Below are 18989 nucleotides of genomic sequence, written 5' to 3'. Positions count from 1 at the left end.
TGTCTCTGCCCCCATGTGCCTCGCTGGGAGCTTTGCTTCATACGAAAACCTAAGGAAAGAATTTTCACCAGACATTTGGCCAGAGGCTCTGACCCTCAGGGTTATCATAGACAGGAAGCATCCTACTCTCTCCCAGAAATTGGGAAGGCATACGCCTTCACGGGAGGCAATCAAGCCTCCTCCCTGTAGTATTTCTCATATGGGTGGGAGGCTGTACCATTTTAAATACTGAATTTCAGTCCCTGGGCCCAGAGGATAGTTATCAGGGGCCCGGTGGAGCTGACTGTTGTCCTCCCAATCAGGGTTCAATCAGCCTCCGGCCGAGTTCTGGGGTCTTTGTGAATGGCCTGTCAGGCTTTTTTTCAGTCTGCCATGAAGTTCCTTCCACTGGAAAATTTTTCCGGCGTGTCCCTTATTTTCCTTATTCAATGCGGCAAGTCTTGGTTTGCTTACAGTTTGTGGGTTCGGATCCTACTGCCCGTGGAGCCGTAACCACCTATATGGACCTTTCCACGCCTTTCACATCTTGGTTGCAGAAAGGTCCTATCCCTTCTTGGATTTCAGACTCGGGAGCAGGCGTACCTTCAGGTTCATGCCCTCTCAATGCAAGATATATAGTTATATTTTACGTATGACAGTTTTATCAAATTTGGTTCAGTCTTCTTTGAGTAGCTGTCCTTTACTTTTTAAAAAAAGTAAGATTTGAGAAAACAGCAAAAGATAAAGTTTACTTATTTGTAATAACTATGAAACTATGATAGTTAGAAAGCTGATTTTTGCAGTAAAAGTAGTTCATCATAAAAGAAACATCCCCTGAAATTTACAAAGTAATCGGATGGGAAGAAATGTGATCTGTGCTTGGTTTCCTCTTTGGTAATTGACATTTGTGACATTTCTCCAATGGAGACTCTTGCCTTTTGTTCTGATTTCTTTTGTCTTTTCAATTCTCACAGGGCATATAGTTACTGAATATTTCTTTTATAATACTTTTCTTCTTTGCTCCTGTTATGGCAGAAAAAATGGTACTCAGAAACACAGTAAAAAGCTGGGAGGCATGGCATGACTCACGTGGCACTTAGCACTACGTGGCACGCCCTAAGGAAATGTTGCCATACACTTAGATATTTCTTTTATTCGTGAATAGACACCCTGTATAGATATCCTGAGGAAATAAAACATAATATTCATTCTGTTTTGTCAAACAAAATAAATTGACTTATAAATGATTTCATTTGTAATGACAAATTTTGTACAAGTGAATGGTGATGAGGAAGATTGCTGTTCATTTGTATGAGTCTGTATATTTGCTTATGGCATGCTGATTTACATGTCGTGGTTATTTTACTAAATATAAGTCAAGAAATATAAAAAGTCAATAAATACAAAGTTGTAACAATAAGTCAAGAAATACAAAACAATATATAAACTGCTGGGCTCAGTACATCTATGGTGCCACTTTCAAGGGTTTCAAGACAACTGGGACATTTTGAGCGAGTTACTCTGATTACACATTTTCTTCGATGCTACCACTATTTTTACTGGGTGACAAAAGTATATCAATGATTTCAAACCAAACAAGACTTGAAAATTTTTTGCAAGTTTTGCAACAATTTGTCGCTCACAGTCCCAAACAAGCGATGAACAAAATTGTCAGTAAAAATTGTCAATCTAAAAATAATTTTTTTAGCAATAATGCTTCAGGATATGCTTATTTAGACATAAAACAGTCCACAACCCTCAATAACTCAATTTTGATCATTACTCAAAATTTGAAGATCAGCACTCCCCTTAATACTAGATCACAGTTGACCAGGTATTGCCAACATGGCAAACGCATGAATAATGACTAAGTCTGTCCCCGAGAGGACCTCTAAAGCCTAAATGCATTGACTGCCAGCTGAAACTGGATTTTCTCTTCTTCTGTGGTGTGTGAAAATTATATGAATTCTGAGACTTTAGTCATTCCTTCTCTTCAAATATGAAACTACCTCACAAGTTTCTGAGCTTCACACATAAAATACGATAAATTTCAAGCCACTGCTCCCAAACAAAGCTAGACTACGTCTTTCAAAGTAACCTGGCTAACTTAAGCATCATGCATAAGTAAGGTATGGAATTGCACAATGCACAAAATACACTCTGATGTAGAGGCATCAATATATTGCATAGGTAATCTATGTTTCATTTATGAATATGAGCAGATATTTCAAAGCTTTATCAACTACTGTGTTACTGAAGGTGCTATTCCTACTATCTACAGTTGATTATAAATAGCCTTACTTGGTTTATTTTTTGTCTGATTTGTCTTTGCTTTTTTCTTCTCCTCCTTTGCAAGTTTCTCAGCCTCTGCTGCTTCTGCTTCTTGTTCTCCATCATCAAATTTCAAAGGATTCTCATTTTTGGTGCCATCAGGATTAAAACCATATGACAGTTGATATGTTGCCATAAAATCTTCATCAAGCTAAAATGTCAAAAAACTTTATTGATAATACTACTTATAAAACTAATAAAAATATAATATTTAAAGTTCACCTTACTCTTTATGTAGAAAGATACAAAATTCCTCTTATTAAAAGACAATGCTTTTTTTGCAATGCTTAATATTCAATGCAGAAGTAAAATCAAGTTTAATGTTTCACAGCATACAAACACATTCATGCCAGCATTGCAGTGCTGTGTGAATAATGGTAAAATACCAAGCAAAGTACTGTACTTTAAGTGAATGTATGAAAACAGAGAAAAAGATAAGACAGAAGAATAAAGAAAACTATCATCTGTAAAACAGGGAAAAAAGGATGGTCTAAAGTGTTAAAATTACAGAGAAATAAGACTGCTGAGCAGGATATAAAAATATTGGAGAAACTATAAGAAAACCTGAGAATATTTATCATAACTGATGAATATTATTTTGCCTTTATGTTGAAAAAATTATAAACAAAATGTCTTTATAATTAAGCAATAAAAGAAAATTTCCATGAACAATGGAAGAAGTTATATAAAATTTTGGAGGATTGTACGAAGATATTTCATATAATACCAAGACAGACAATTCTAGAAGCACTACAAAAGCAGTGGGTACAGGAAAGACTTTTGATTTGAGGAGGTTAATATATCAAAACAAGTTCTAAAGTGAAGACAGTGGCAAGTGTATCCGAAAAATTTATGATGATGTATGAAGGATCACCACAGTCCTTTACTTTTTATAATATTAGTAGAGGAAAGCTACATCAGTGCAGAAAAGGAGGCCCCTATGAGCTGCTATATGACATATTTCCTGAGGTTAACAACAGAATCTGAGGAAGAAGTGGAAATGTTTAAGGGATGAAAAAATTTCTTTAGTTTCCTTCTTTGGTGAGTCTTTTTCACCGGATGAAACCCTTTACTCAATACATCACTGTGTCATGTCCTAGTTAGCCGAAGCAGCAAGCAGATGTGGGAAGAAACCTATCAGAGAAGACAAAGGGGTTTCTCAGGAAAATATAAGGTTTCAATTTAAGGACTTGGAAAATTACTCAGAATAAAATTTTTGTATCTAAGCAGTGTACCAATCTTTTATTTAAAAAATTCAGAGCCATTACTTTGGTGGGATTTGACACACAACTGAGACTGATAAGGCTGGTAATATGAACCAACATATTCAAAGATTTTCAGTTAATGTCACTCCAGGGTGCCTTGTATCGTGGATGTTATTGTCCTACCTAGCAAAAAATATAAGCATTAATTTGCATAACAGTACAGTACTCATAAAAACAAGATAGTGCTATACCATTTGCACTGGATAGATAAAGTAGTGATGCAGCTAGTAAGCAGTCTCCTCCAAAGGCCTAACACTATTAAGCAAGATCAGATAGCCCTGATGCCTACTTGGAAATATGGTACAGTATGAAGTGTTAGATTCTTTAGATTACAGCTAAATTCTCCAAAGATCAGTCATGCCAAAGAACAAGGAGAGGTGGAAACACCACTGCAAGAATTACAAGAGACAAGAGCCTCTACTGTTCTTTTCATAATCTTTCAATCTGACAAATGGCAATGCCTGCAATCTGATGATTAAACCTTGTGCAGCAGTCTCAAAAGGAAATAAATAATAACAAAAGCAGCTATACAAAGAGCAGATCTTGGTATTTATTGCTCCCATTAGGTATCCTGCTTAGGGGTACTATAACATTGTATAAACTCTAATTGGTGAAGAAGCTACATAGAAGTCCTCAGTACAAATCACAATGTCACAGGTCTTCAATGTTGTAAGGCCCACTGAGATTCAATGCTTCTACTGAAAAGAACTGCGTTCTACATACTGTTTAGGTCTATGTGACTTAAATGTTTCTTTCTACAGCAAAAAGAACTGGAAAGTAACCTTCACTCCCTCTCCTCTGCCTAGTAAAGGAGCATTACTCTTATTTCTATGATACTTTAAAAGAAATAATTAAAACTACTATTGATGAAAATTAATGCATGATGTTTGTTTATCTATGCCTACATGACTGTCTGCATGGTAAGATTAACAGAATTAATGTGTACTACTTACTAGGGTAGTTTTATGTCCATATTATACAGTATTTACTATGGATTTAATATGGTATATTTTTATGTACGTGTGCATGTGTATATCCACCAGCTATAGTACACTACGCAACTACAATGCTCTCTACCTCAATACCTGTCATGAGTTTTACATTAAAAGTTGTGCTGAGATGTTGAAAAGGAAAAATGCATTTAAATTTATTTAGTATCTTCTTGCACTTCTGAATACTGTATGTATATGCTGCATAAATTGCAAGCATATGCAGGCATGACTCTCCAGCTACATTACTAGGCTATCATGTTTATTGCTAGGCACCCTTTGTAGAAGTTATGCATTCTACACAAAAATAATTGAAATTGATAAGTACAAGTTACAGGCTAAATTAGGTTAGAAATAATACTCACTGATTTATGCAATTCAAGTTCTCAAGCTATTCAGAAAATACAGGAAATGAAATACAAGGATCTGAAGGTGGAACTGGGAAAAAACTCCATAGCTGTTCAAAGTAACAGTTAGAGAGGTTGAACAGCAAAACTGAAGAAAGGAGGTGGGAATGTAGGTGAGCAAAAGGCTAAAAGGTAGGTGAAGGAAGGGGAGGCAAATGGATATAATGCTTTCAGTGCACCATATGATGTGTACTGACAGTACTACCTCCCTATGGGGGTTAAATATGATATGGAATTACTGTACAAGCTATGTGTGTTGATTGCAGGATACAGGGTCTCCATTACTTAATGGATTTAGCCACTTATCAGAAGGACAGAGCCCTGAAAATAACTGACATCTAATCCACAGATTGCATTCTCTATCACATTTATTTGCAAGCTTTATTGACCTCTATCTCTAAACCCATTAATCTGTCTTCAGGACTGGCCCTCTTTATACTTAGAAAATAATCAACCATTAAAATTTAAAACTAGATAAAACATCATCTGTAACCAGATGAACCACTGAACCAGCATTCAAAAAGAAATCAATCCAATAACTTTCATATTTTTGCTAAATGGAAGAAAGACTGTTCATGGTCATTAAAAACACCTCTATCATATCCTCAGAATAATGACTGGAGACCACAAGAACTACGCTGATTAAAAATTTCTCCTAGGAGCATTGTAAATTAACTCAAAAGTCAAGGCCTTTGTCTTCACCCATAATTATTTTGGTTGCTGAAATATCCCTGAAGCACAGTATAACCAAAAGGCAAATTAGTTGCAAAACCCACACCAGAAGTACAACTTTTTCTTTCAGCTGGCATTGGCCCTGCAATGTTAATAACACAAATTCACAAAAAAATATTGAAGCACTTAAGATAATGAGAATAACTTACAGTGCATTGGCATGCCTGCAAAACATAAGAAAAAAATCCCTACACATAGAGGCATCACACAATGGCAATTAGAAAGGTTATTCTGAGCTACTAAGGCAACTACAAATAGTAGTGTGCATTTCTGTATGAAAAGCTCAGTAGCCAAAAATAGGACTAATTCCTTGGTGCACAAAACATTCAGCACCATCTACTGTAAGAGCAAACTTCTATTTTTAAGAACCATCTTAGTATACAGTAATCATAAGTAAGTATACAGGAATGCAAAAGAATTGTACCGTGAAAAAACTTGAGAAACTTTAAAAAATCTGACCTACACTCTCAAAAATAGTGGTAACTAACTCAAAGTTGTCTTGAATACTATTCATTATATTTACCTAGAACAAAAATATGGTAACCAAGTCACCAACAGAGCTACCTCACAGTTAGTGTAAAGTACTGTATAAGGTAAATAAAGGATTTGTAATTCCACTTGATGGTACTTAGAGTAAGGAAGCCCCAAATGATGAAATATAAGACTTACAGCATACCACGCACAAGTGTTACAATTCTACAAATAAACTACATACAAATGCAAAATCTAAAATACAGTATTTATATTTATCATGCTGTAGAAGCATATGCAATCCTTAATGTTCATGTATCTCATAACAATTCAAGGAAACTTGAAAACTTTATAAATTTTCAATCAACAACTCCCCTTATATATTTTCATACTGCTTTTACAATGGTTCATGAAACTTTGCACAGTTAAATTACAATGAAGAACAGCATCCTCAAAAGCCCAAACTGTTAGTCTACTAAACTCTGCACAAGAAAAGGGTAACTGAAAATGAAAATACACAAAATACAAAATCTCACCTTTGGAAACCATGCTCTTCTTGTTGTGTCCCATTCATACACCATATTATCAGCTGGATCTCGCTTGGTGTACACGTAACCATCATAGTCAATGTTTGGGTCATTTTTTGCACCTGGAGGAGCTGAACCAGTACAAACATCCTCATCAGAGTCTTCATCAGTGTCAAACTCCTCATCTGAATTAATACGAGGTCTCTTTTTCTTTAGTTCTCCTTCAAACACTTCCCACTCATTGTTATCTTTATTTAATTTATAAACAACATCAGACACTTTATCCCTATAAAATGTATCATCTCCTTGGTGGAAATACCATTTGTTATTTTCCTCTCCTTTTTTAACCTCAGTGGTAGATGACTCTGTTTCTGTTCCCCAAGGCATCCACTCATTATTTTTGTCCATGTAAAACACATTTCCTTGAGGATCTTGGCAGAGGTACATGCCTTGTGCATGATAATAAGTTCTTCCTTCTTCATCTGTACTCACATCCTGATGATCACTACTTGACACCCACTGTCCAGAACTTTCATCATACATGTACTTATGGCCAGTTTCAGAGTCTGTGTAATAGTACTTCCCATCTTTAACCTCGTAGTCCCTTTGGTCTGTGGGTTGCTTCTTACTCGTATCTTGCTCCTTGCTCTCTGAATCTTTCACTTTCTCATCCTGATCTATGTCAGAGTCTTTGGATGAGGCAAGGTCTAAATTTTGCGTGTTTTCTCTTTTTTGAGAGTCTTTATTTGATTCCGAGTTAGCTGTTTTCTCAATCATGTCCACAGGGTCAGAATTTATTTCAGAGTTCTTATTGTTAGGGCTATCCTTAGGAGCTTTGGCATCAGGTTTACTATTTTCCGCACCTTTACTATTTTCCGCACCTTCAATATTTGCCATTGAAGTGGAGCACCCCTGAAATAAAAAGACGGGGATAAAAATCAAATCAGACAGCTATGTAGGCTTATATCAACATGAATCATAAACAATACAATACACTCCTGTATTGCTAAAAAACTACCTATCTACAGTGAGTCTTAATTCCTATCGAATCTTCACATAAAATTTCTAGAAGCAAATACAATAACAGTAACAAAATTTATTTCCATTACATAAAAACATTCTACTTTAATAAAATTTTAATGCTCAAAGAGGCTAAACGACGTCAGTGATTAGTCCTTACTAAACTATCAGCAAAATCCTGGTGGGCTTCTTTTAACAGGAAACAACAATCTTTTTACTTAGCTTAACTCCTTACCATACTACATGGCAAGGCATCAGCTAAATGCCTAGAATGCAGGTGTTTGACTAATATAACACTGAGACAGTTTTGGAGACACCAGATTGTTTTATAAACTAGAAAAAATAATGTACATTGGTGGGGAATGATTGACCATGAGCTTTACTCATGGGATAACAATGATTTGTTAAAAAAAGTCAACCATAACTGATTAGTACATCTTTCTAGAAACCTTATACAGGTAATATGCAAACTAAAATATGTACACTACTGGTACTCAAGAGTAGGCATGGTTGTTACTTTCAAGTACAGACACCCTAACTATAAACTCTGAGCTCAGCAAGCAATGTGTGTACCAAGTGACAATGTTGCACTAAGTGATGAATTCTTCCATCTGAAGTTGGCTTATAAATTAGATATTTGAGAATACCACCATATATGAGCAATTAAAGTAAACTAACATACAGTACTGGGTACTCAACAAAACATTCTCCCATACCAAACTCGACCTTCATGTTTCCAGTTAATTCAACCACTCATTACAGGTCTGTAGATACATTACAGGTATAGGTCTGTAATGAATACACCTAGTTGCTTTAGTGGATGAATTACTGGATGTATTAGACACGTAACTTTAAAACTCCAAGTTCCGATCTTTTATATCTCAGGAAATAATACAATTAATTTAAAAAATAGGAAATAATACAATTAATTTAAAAAATAAAGTTGAAAATAGTGTATCATTGTCTAACCCATGAATACCGTATTTAACTTAGTGACAAAGTCTTACGACTCAGATATGACTTTCTGCAACTATATGGAATCTTCAGATATCTCTTGCTAATGGATACCTGACAATATTATGATGACAGAATTTCTGTCACCAAAGCCACAATCAATTCAAGTGCTGTACAACTCAGAAGATAGCATAAAATTATTTACAAATCTGAAAAGTGCTTGAGATATGAAAAATGCTGCCAAACTCTCCTTTTTTATTATTTTTTTTGCCTTGAATCAGGTACAATAAAGATTACCACACTTGCAAACTTTAATCCCAACTACATTCAAACATTTTGCATACAATTTCACAAGAGCCCATGCAATGTGAAGTTGACTAAGATTACCTTCAGAATAATGTTTCTCATAAAGGCAGGGGCAAAAGCCTTGTATGTGGCTCTTGTACAAGTACATGGTACTAGGGCTACTGACTTTATTTTAAAATTTGAAATGGTTGATGATACCATACAAGTCAAAGCCTGAAGATCTGAAAATGCCACCTTAATGATGATAAGAAAAGCTACAAAAGTAAAAAACTGACACTAGTATTTTTTCATCCCAAGGAAGAAAAAAACCAACTTGCAAGAGGACGGTGAGGAAATAAATTTTCCTTTATAAAGACACAAATCATAGAAGACAGGCAGCTGAATCTGATGTAAGCAATATAAAGTATTTTCTTGAGATAAGATCATCCTCAAATTTGCCGCTGAAAATCTTTCTTGCAGGTGTCCTGAGCTAGGACAGGTTATATGTTAAAATTTACAGCAAAACTGAGGTTCGCTATACAGCACTAATTTGCAAGATACCCATAGGAACAATTTCACTTATCACCACTTAAAATGTCTGCTGCTTTCCAAATAGAGTTCCAGTGTAAAAAAGGGAAATTCAAGCAGGGTAATCAATTCCAATATAGACAGTTTGCTACTTACAACAACTGTCACTATCTGCACACTCGGCAAAAATAAAAAAAAAAATAATAATGTCTGATTACACACAGTGCACATTAATAAGGTATTGGGAATAACTTAATTTTTTGCAAACAAAGAATTCAATCTCACCAATGCAGTGACTGAATGAAGGTATATTTTTAGCATTTTTCCCTTAGGTGTTATGAACAGTTAATGAATAAAAATGTACATATTTAAGGACAAACATAGTAATACTTCATATTTCCTTAGTCCATTACTGTTGTTATAAAGAATGAAAAGTTTCTTTCCTTTATTGTTTTCTTTGTGGAATTTATGATTCCAAGTCATGCATAATAAATTTATGACTTTTTATCTAATAAGAACTTTGATATTTCTCATTTGTCAGCTCACACTTATTTTCAGACAGCTCACACTCTCCCTTCTTCACAGCACTATCCATGTTCAGGAAAACACTGGCCATCATGCCTACAACTAATGTGGCATGATCAAATCTTGAAACTTTGTTAAAATTTGTATTTCATCAGTGAAGTGTGATACTTTACATTTGCTAATTACTGTGGCAATATTACATTCAATGCTTGACACACACTCCACTGCAAGCTAAACCACTGCACTGTCATTATTGTATAAAAAGTACTTTGAGAAATTTACACTTTCTGATGAATTGAAGTTTCCTGTAAAAACAAATTGTAAAAATACAAAGTTAGTAATGAAGCCAAAGATTCACTGTAAACAATTAGAACTTTCATATTGAAAAGGACGGTCCTTACACAATTCAAGTAGCCTAAGTGCCATAGGACCAGCTTCAGGGGAGTGAAGGTACTCCCTGGCGAGACAAGACTTGGTATTTTAGGTCAAGCTGGGTTAAGTTGATTGATTTATGATATTTAAGCCGACAGACCAGGTACTTTGGCACCTTTGGGCTTTCAGCATTAAAGACAGGGAAAAGATGGAGTTGGGTTGGTTATATGGCAAGATAGAGATCCAAAAAACAAATGATAGGAAGTACATGGTTCAAAAGGCAGATCTGGGAGAAAACCCTGTGGTTACAATAATAAGTAAAAATTAGAGCCAAGTGTTGACAGAGTGGGTAACTTAAAGATTCACAAAATACGGAGGATGGAAGAGAGGCAGAGCGGAATGATGTAAGAGTGGAAATGGTATGTGTAAGGTTGAAAATGCATGTAGAAGCAACTGCTGACTATGTAAGGAGGTACAGTAACGTATGTGACTGCTTAAAAATACACCCTGGGGTTTTATGTATAAAATTGAGGTCTCTGGTAGGCTTATGTTTACCTGGATGTCATTGACTCTCAGTACTTGAACTTAGCCAGACTCCATAAAACAGTAATATTACTGGTATTTACTCAAATTTCATCATCATTACTATTACTAATGTTATTATAATTACTGTAAAAGCCCTCATAGCTGGTACTTTGGGACCAAAGCGTTGCCTGTTACTGGAATTTGCTGGTTGCATGAGAGAGATCCTAAAATACCATCAGTTTATCATGAACTGTCATTTTCTTATTCACTATCAATAAACAGTGCATTTTTTCACATTTTTATCATCAAATAGGCCTAATTCCTAACACCTCAAACCAAACATTATCGTCTGCTAATCATACTCTTGACAGTAGAGTGAAGAGTGATCAAATCCACACATCGATACAGCAGTCAACAGACACAAACATTATATATACCCTATGTATACACATGAGCATGTATATGCATCATCATTAACATCACTGTCTCCATGTATGCAATAGGCTTCAGTGAAGTTACATCACTAGGCTACTGCAGTTTTTTTTCCTATGCTCAGCCTATGATTCCACAAATTACTGTTCCTCAGCCCACCAACTCAAGAGTTCTCATACTAGTACTGTTGAAATACTTTCAAATAAACATCTCTCCCTACACTCTGGCATCTCAAGGTCATAAGGTGGTAAAAGTTGGTTTCCGGTCCGAACTCCAATTCCACATGAGGGCTAGTACTAAACATTGATTCATCTAAACTGTTTTGCCATGTTTAGTACTAGCCCCTGGGGGTCAAATGTATTCTGCTGTGTTTAGTACTAGCTCCTGGGGGATCAAATGCCCCTAAGTGCATTTCACAAAATTGGAAATTGGAAAAAATCCTCAATCATTTACATGTATTTTATTTTTTACTGTGATGAATATTAGTTTGCAAGAATTTTGCATAAAGAATATTTTTTAATTTTTAATGAAGATTCGAAAGATATGATAAAAAAATCGATTGATCTAAGTAGCAGCTCTGCGGCGGCGATTTCCTTCTAACTTGACTTTATCTACAATTGTTTGGTTACTAATTATGGATTTACCTTCAATTTTTGTCGCACGAATGTAATTAACCCCAGAAGTCCATCCAACAAGGGGTTTCATGAGGCATACGCGTCTGAATCTTCATATCCCGTAAGGCAAGTGCAATAACTTGTTAACGTATGGGTACCGCCTCCCCAGGCCAGTACTAAACATTGCTAAGGGACATTCCATTTGGCTGACGACAACAAATGAACCGCCAGTATCAGAAGCCCTAAAAGTGTTGAAAAAACCAGTTTCCAAGGTAAAAACAGGCACAGAGCTAATACTTAGAATTACCAAAAAATCGACTAGAGATCTTCGGGCCGGAAATAAACATTATCCCATAAAATTTCTGGAGCCCAAAACTCGACAGGCTACTGTCAGAAACAAGCTTTGAAACTACGATAAACCATACAAAATTTGAGATTTACACAAAATATACAGTGGAAAAGTTTGGCAGAGCATTATTAGCCAATTGGAGTATTATTAATGTGCAACACTAGCCTATGCTAGGCTAACCTAAGCTACTATATTGGCTGAAATAGCCTCACTATGACATTCCGTAGCATAACTATTTTAGTCTTTGTTCATAACTTACCTTACTGTAGTTACAACGTCTGATTCATATACAATAAAACCAGTATCAAGATTTAATATTAAAAGTGTATTTTCCAAGAAAATATTGTGGCACAGACTGCAATGTCAACAAACACTTCTTCTTCTTGTTTCAAACATAATCCAACGTTCTTGAAGACTTGAAAGTTGGAATGACGCCACATTTATTCATTTGATTTATATGGATTACGTCAGGTTTTAAAAGACAGTATTATGGGAGAAATATATCAAATTAACAAAGAATTTAGGAATTCTTTTGAAAAATAATGGGGATATATATCATTGCTGCCAGATAAATACTAATTAGTTATATGAAAGGTGGTTAAAGACATAAGTTTCTTACGATTCTAATGGAAAAAAATTATTTGTAACATTAATAATGTTTATTCACCTGTATCATGTCAGTCTTTATCTTCTAAAATAGGACGATTCAAGTTTGAGGAACGCAGCAAATTTCCGTCAAAAAATCTTACCGTGTCTCAACCTCAATGAATTATGAGTTTTCTCAAACAGCGATTAGTGACTCGTTCAAGTAAGAAATTTATAATGCACGTGTGTCCTAACTGAAGTCACACTAAAATTGGAAAAAATGAACAGAACCCATTTTTTTTTTGGGGGGGGGTTGTGTGTGGTTTTTTATTTATGTATGAAATAAAACACCGAGGTGGAGAATTTAGAAAACAAAACAGTACGTGATTTTCTGAAGAAATGCAAACTATCAGCATTTTATTTTAGACATCCACACTCACCCACCCAAACACACGCACACACACACACATATGTGTGTGTGTATATATCTCATATGTGTGTGTGTCTCATTACCACTAGTAATGATGATAGATTTACGAATCACGAGATGAGGGATTATAAACGTATATACGGGTGCGCGTATGTACTGTATGTATGCATTGTTATTATCGACTCCAACGATGACAGATGCATCCTAAAGGAAGATCAAGTGTGTAATGAAAAAAATTATGTGAGGGAATTGATAATAAAGAAGATGGGGTTTGTGGCATCCATGCACCTAGGACAAGCTTACAAGTGGGTCTCAGACAGGGTTATGTTATGTCTCCATGGCTGTTCAATATATCTACGGATGGAGTGATGCGAGAAGTTAGAGAAAGATCAGCAGATGCAGGTGGAAAGTGGTGGGATAAGAAAATGAGTTGTGAATGAGGTTTGGAACGGTAAACACTGTAGATGAAACAGTAGGAACGGTAAACGCTGTAGATGAAACAGTACTGTTGGAGGATAAAGAAAAGAAGCTGTATAAACTAGTAAAAAGAGTTTGAAAGTGTTTGCAAGAGAAGAACCTTGAGGGTAAATATTAGCACGTTGAAGGTTAAAAGGGCAAATGGAAATCAGAAAGGTAAAAAAAAGAATATTGAACGTGCTTGAACTGTCTACAGGAGCCAAAGTATGATAATGAAGGAATTGTTGAGGATGAGGATGTTAAATCGAAATGAGAGAAAAATGGCTGAAATTGTTGTGCTGAAAATATTTGTGAAGAATATGTGGTGTAAGAAGAATGCTGAGGCTAGCGTGCGACATCGATTCTTAGGGTGGAAAGGTGGAAGACTGCACTGACGATAACCGGTCACAAGGCAAGACATGGTATGGCAAAAGTCTTGATAGCCCCCGGTGTGGGTTCTTTGTCAATGCTTCACTGTGTACAGTAAAATCTACGGTTTATTTTAAATAACATAGCGGGCTTCAAGGATACTAAGTTAACCAGGGTCTCTTTCTCAACAGAATCTCATAGTGTTGTATACTAGTACCTCCTAGGAGAGTCAAGAGGCCATGCCTATCACAGTAGTGCCTTTTGGTGGCACAATAACTTCCCTGACAAAGAGGCACTAGTCATTCACTCTATGCTCTATATTCTGTACTCTACACTGTGGCGGGCGTGTTTCTATATCAGGTTTGTCTTTTAGAGTTCTGTTGGACACAGGGAAATGTTTTTAAGTAGGATATAAGATGTTTTTCTGGACTCCCGTTTTCGCTACAGGCGTCCTCATCTGGTTCCTGTAGTAGAGGGTCACTATGTTTCCATTATCATCGTGTTCACTGTAAAAGTTTTAATTATATTAAAAATAAAATGTTTCTGTGCCTTAAAAATCAAATACTAAATCGGTAATGTAAAAAGATATGATGATTTACCGAAACAGAAAGAATTGCTTGCTGGAGAATCAATCGTCAAGTTCTGGCAGCACTGCCGATTAGTGCGGACTTCATTATATAACAGCCGATAATGCTTCACAGAGAAAATACATAATCTGCATAAAAACGCGTTTGAGTGTTTCCTAAAGGAAATCACAACAGATATTTCATACTTATGAAAGAGGCACGAGAACGACTGAATTCTGTGTAAAACAGGGATGAGGATTTTAGGTCAGTGTCAATATCATGACAAGCGGAGAGTAGGAGTAAGCATCGGATGGTTGGTTGGATTATAGTAAAAGTCATAAAACCATCACTATGTCAACATATGCCCTTGCTTAAAGTGGCAATGTGTTAAGGGGGGGTATAAAAGGACTGGTATGGACCTCTGGACTCTACCCAACAAGTGAGACGAATAATTATCGACAACAAGTTCACTTATCAAAAGGCTTGGGTATCTGATGAAACGGCACAAAGCCGCCTTATCATAAGCCGCGCACTAACTTAAGAAAGTTTCCCTGCTGTTTTAAGACACTGCCAAATGGCTTCACCGGTGCTTATAAGCTTCTTTTTTAAATAAAATTCTTTTGCATTTAACAAGCAAACTGAGAAACTGCATGATGTAGATGAAGCGTCTGGCCCCAAATGCCTGAATAAATAAAGTTTTATAATTTCTTCAAGACTTGTATTCACATACACATTTATAATATAAGTACGATTCTGTATTCGGGCATACATAAAAGATGAATTCACGCTAATATGAATTACCGTTAATAATATAAAAGTTGACTTTTGCTATCCACTGCTAGTTTCATCAAAACGATATAGTTGGCTTGCTAGCGAAGGTCTACTTTAATATGTATCGTTCAAGATACTTGATATTATTGTGGAATTTTCTTATTTTCTTAGCCACACACACACACACACACACACACACACACACACACACACATATACACATATATATATATATATATATATATATATATATATTATATATATATATATAATATATATTGTATATATCTTTCCACCAGTAACTTGTTACAGCTAATAATGGTGGCTTCAAATCTCAATATGATAAACGTTTTATCATTTTTCATGTACACTTTCTTAAACAATGAAGTATTTCGAGGCAGAGCTCCATAACTATTATGCATGTTATATGTTTCGTTATAGGGAACGCATCTAGTTAAATTCGCTATTATTCCCAACTGAATCTTTAAAAAAAGCCACTCCCTTCACAAATATAGGGAATCAAGTTCTCTTGTCTCAGAAGAAATAATATCGTGATATCAGCGTCTGTTTTTGTTTAAAAATATCCACTAAAACTGTAAGTATTTGTCAGAATAAACCAATTATAGTGGATCTTTTATGCCTTGCATTTCTCAGATTAGTGGAGAGCATCTTATTTAACCTCACTAACCTGCGACGATAAACAAATAAATATTCACAGCATGCATACCAAACAATATCAAACAACAAACAAGAGACTCGTGTAAAGAAGATACTAGAAGCAACCCTCCACCATTTTTATTTTTACTTGCTGTGCCTGTTTTACCAGTTGATTCCATTAGGGGGCCCACGTCACGTGACTGAGCTTGACCAATGGCAATCAACTGAAAAGTTTAGCCGAATCGTCAGACGAGACTCATATTACACATGTCTCCGACCCCCAGTGCGACTTTATTTTGTTCTCTCATCAGATCTTTGGATACTTGGTTGTATTTACAAACGGCCGGGTTTCTGTAGATTGCACAAACTGTTTTTAAGAAATGGGTCAATCGCTACCTCTGAGTTAAGCCTCACTCTCTTTACTTTCTTCTTCTTCTTCTTCTTGTCTCCTTCGGGCCTCGGCTAGATAAGGGCATCTGACTGCAAGTAACGTAACACTGGCTTCTGCACAAAAAAAAAAAAAAAAAAACTCATGGTTATAAACCTGGGTAGGGTGGAACGGAGCTGGTCTATCTGTCGAAAGAGGAAGGATACTTGGTATATATTCTTAATGAACGTTGATTCATTTGGGCGTCTAATATTTTAAGACAAATATTTTCTAATTTTCATATATCTTTTTATCCTAAGATTTTCTTATATCTTTTTATCCTAAGGAGTAAAACATTTGAAGAAAAGACAAAATTATTGCATGCAGCTTCACCTATTATCCAGCGCTAACACCTGTTTCAGTCATTAACTCACGGCTACCATAGGGCTACACTACTTCTACAATGAAATCATATTCCAGTATAAAGGCCATCACAGTAAAACAAACTGTGGCCTTCTGCAAAACTTCACAAGATCGGATCCCCCAGATCTGGTGAGATTTCAAAAGACTTGCAGCGGCATTTTCTCCGGATGGAGGGCAGAATATAGTCTGAAGACACCTGATCATATAATGGAGGCTGCTACAGTGGCGAGTATCACACCCCATGTTAGGGGGAAAGGCTTATTGATGAATATATATGTATGTATGTATGTATGTATGTATATATAAATATACAATATAAATATACATATGCATACTTTATATATATGAAGATAAAAAGGCCCATAAAACACTATTTGAACGTTGCACCCATATATTTCGAGCACTTCTTTCTGTGCCCCTGTTCATTGGTAAAATATGGACAGATATGTTACAACAGTAAACATACAAAGCATATGTAGGTGTGGTAGTAAGTCTCCGTTGGTAGGCAGGCGACCGTTTCCCAGGAAGGATGGAAATTAAGGTGTGTGTTGTGGTTTTTTTTTTTTTTGCCTCATTAACTCCTGTCTGAAGTTTGTTATTACATAACTTTTGGCAATTATTTTTTGGAACTTCTGACTTTTACTAAACTTCAATTCCTCTCTCTCTTTCTCTTGTCCATAACACAGCATCAGTGTGTATCTCTCTCTCTCTCTCTCTCTCTTTCTCTCTCTCTCTCTCTCTCTCTCTCTCTCTCTCTCTCTCTTTGTGATTGTTAATAGGAATGTGTGTTTTTTTTATCTCATACCACAGACCAAATATGAAACAACACCACAGCATCTCCAGGCCTTAAATTTTCGAATTTTATTCACCTTACCTGGTCCAGGAACAGAAACCACTGGGCTCTATCGACGTTATAAGTAAATTAATTCTTACTCCCTATGGTGGTTACTGCTTGAGACAGGAAAGACAAACCACTGCTGATGTTAACTGAAAGAAATGTTATAATTTTATTTTATTTGAGCTATTCATGCTGTGGCTTCGCTTCCTATTGTTATTTTGTTTCATGTAATCCTGACTGAAAGTATTACTGCAATATAATGCGTATCACCCCAGTCTGACGATTCGATCTACAAGTATATGAATCACTGTAACTTCAAACTTCAACTCTTGGAAGGACAAGAAGCAGGAAAATAAGAGGCAGTACGAGGGACAAAAATATAAGATACTAAATGAAGACACAATAATTTTCCTAGTGACATTTTTATGAGAACACGTTGAAGGGGGTGACACTGTTTTATTCAAGAGTGTTTCAACCAATGAACGTTTCAACCATGAATAAAAAACATGTATCTCTTGATCACTTTCATGAGATTAACACCGACCTTACGTGGATTTTTTTTGAACGCTAAATTATGGACGAAATAGAGTACTGTATAAAGGTACAGAAGCCATGTTGTATTTTACCTTCCGTGGAACGGCTCGTTGCATCAAATGATAAGGGAGGTACCGCACTGTGCTGGCAACACAGTATTGGTCAAACGAGAAGGGGCAGTTCTTGCAAAGTTCATAGCAAATATTATTGACGTCTGTCACAATGGCTCGTTCAATTCTGTATTTTATGGCTTAATAGCAACACGATAAATGGTTTCATTTTATTAAAACAGTTATATCACCACTGAAAATGACAAGGCATGACAGAATCAACACGAAAAAGGCGTTAGTTTACTGCATAGTAAACGACAGAGTGGTAAAATTACGTTAGTTATCGTATTTGGCAACACCAAAGATATCTTGCGAAGAATGGTAATCATCTTGTTTACGATATGCATCCCACTTACAGTCAAAAGTAACTTGAGGTATGATTTATGATGAACAGCACGAACATATTCTATTACCATCATCATTATCATTAAATCAGGAACATTTTCATTGTTCTAACCTCGATTCAGCTCAAGTAACACCTTTCATACTCCCACTTTTTAAGTACAGACATTTTGGCAATTCTGTTCCTCAGTTCATTATTACTTCTGTTTTAGATCAGTCTGTTCAGTTACGGAAGA

General features: G+C 35.8%; 1 protein-coding gene across 1 annotated transcript in view; it reads right to left on the bottom strand.

The window, feature by feature from the left end:
• Window positions 1-18989, bottom strand: part of barc (RRM1_TatSF1_like and RRM2_TatSF1_like domain-containing protein barc) — a 364827-nt gene that overhangs the window by 22223 nt on the left and 323615 nt on the right. The window contains exons 4-5 of the mRNA XM_067098896.1: window positions 6711-7613; window positions 2281-2461 (exon numbers count right to left, since the gene is read on the bottom strand). Coding sequence (XP_066954997.1) covers window positions 2281-2461; window positions 6711-7613 — 1084 coding nt within the window. The remainder of the gene's footprint in view (window positions 1-2280; window positions 2462-6710; window positions 7614-18989) is intronic.

This window comes from Macrobrachium rosenbergii, chromosome 55, assembly GCF_040412425.1.
Source record: "Macrobrachium rosenbergii isolate ZJJX-2024 chromosome 55, ASM4041242v1, whole genome shotgun sequence".
Taxonomy (NCBI): Eukaryota; Metazoa; Arthropoda; class Malacostraca; order Decapoda; family Palaemonidae; genus Macrobrachium; species Macrobrachium rosenbergii.
The sequence above is the reverse complement of the archived record's forward strand: the minus strand, read 5'-3'. Positions and strand labels throughout refer to the sequence as shown.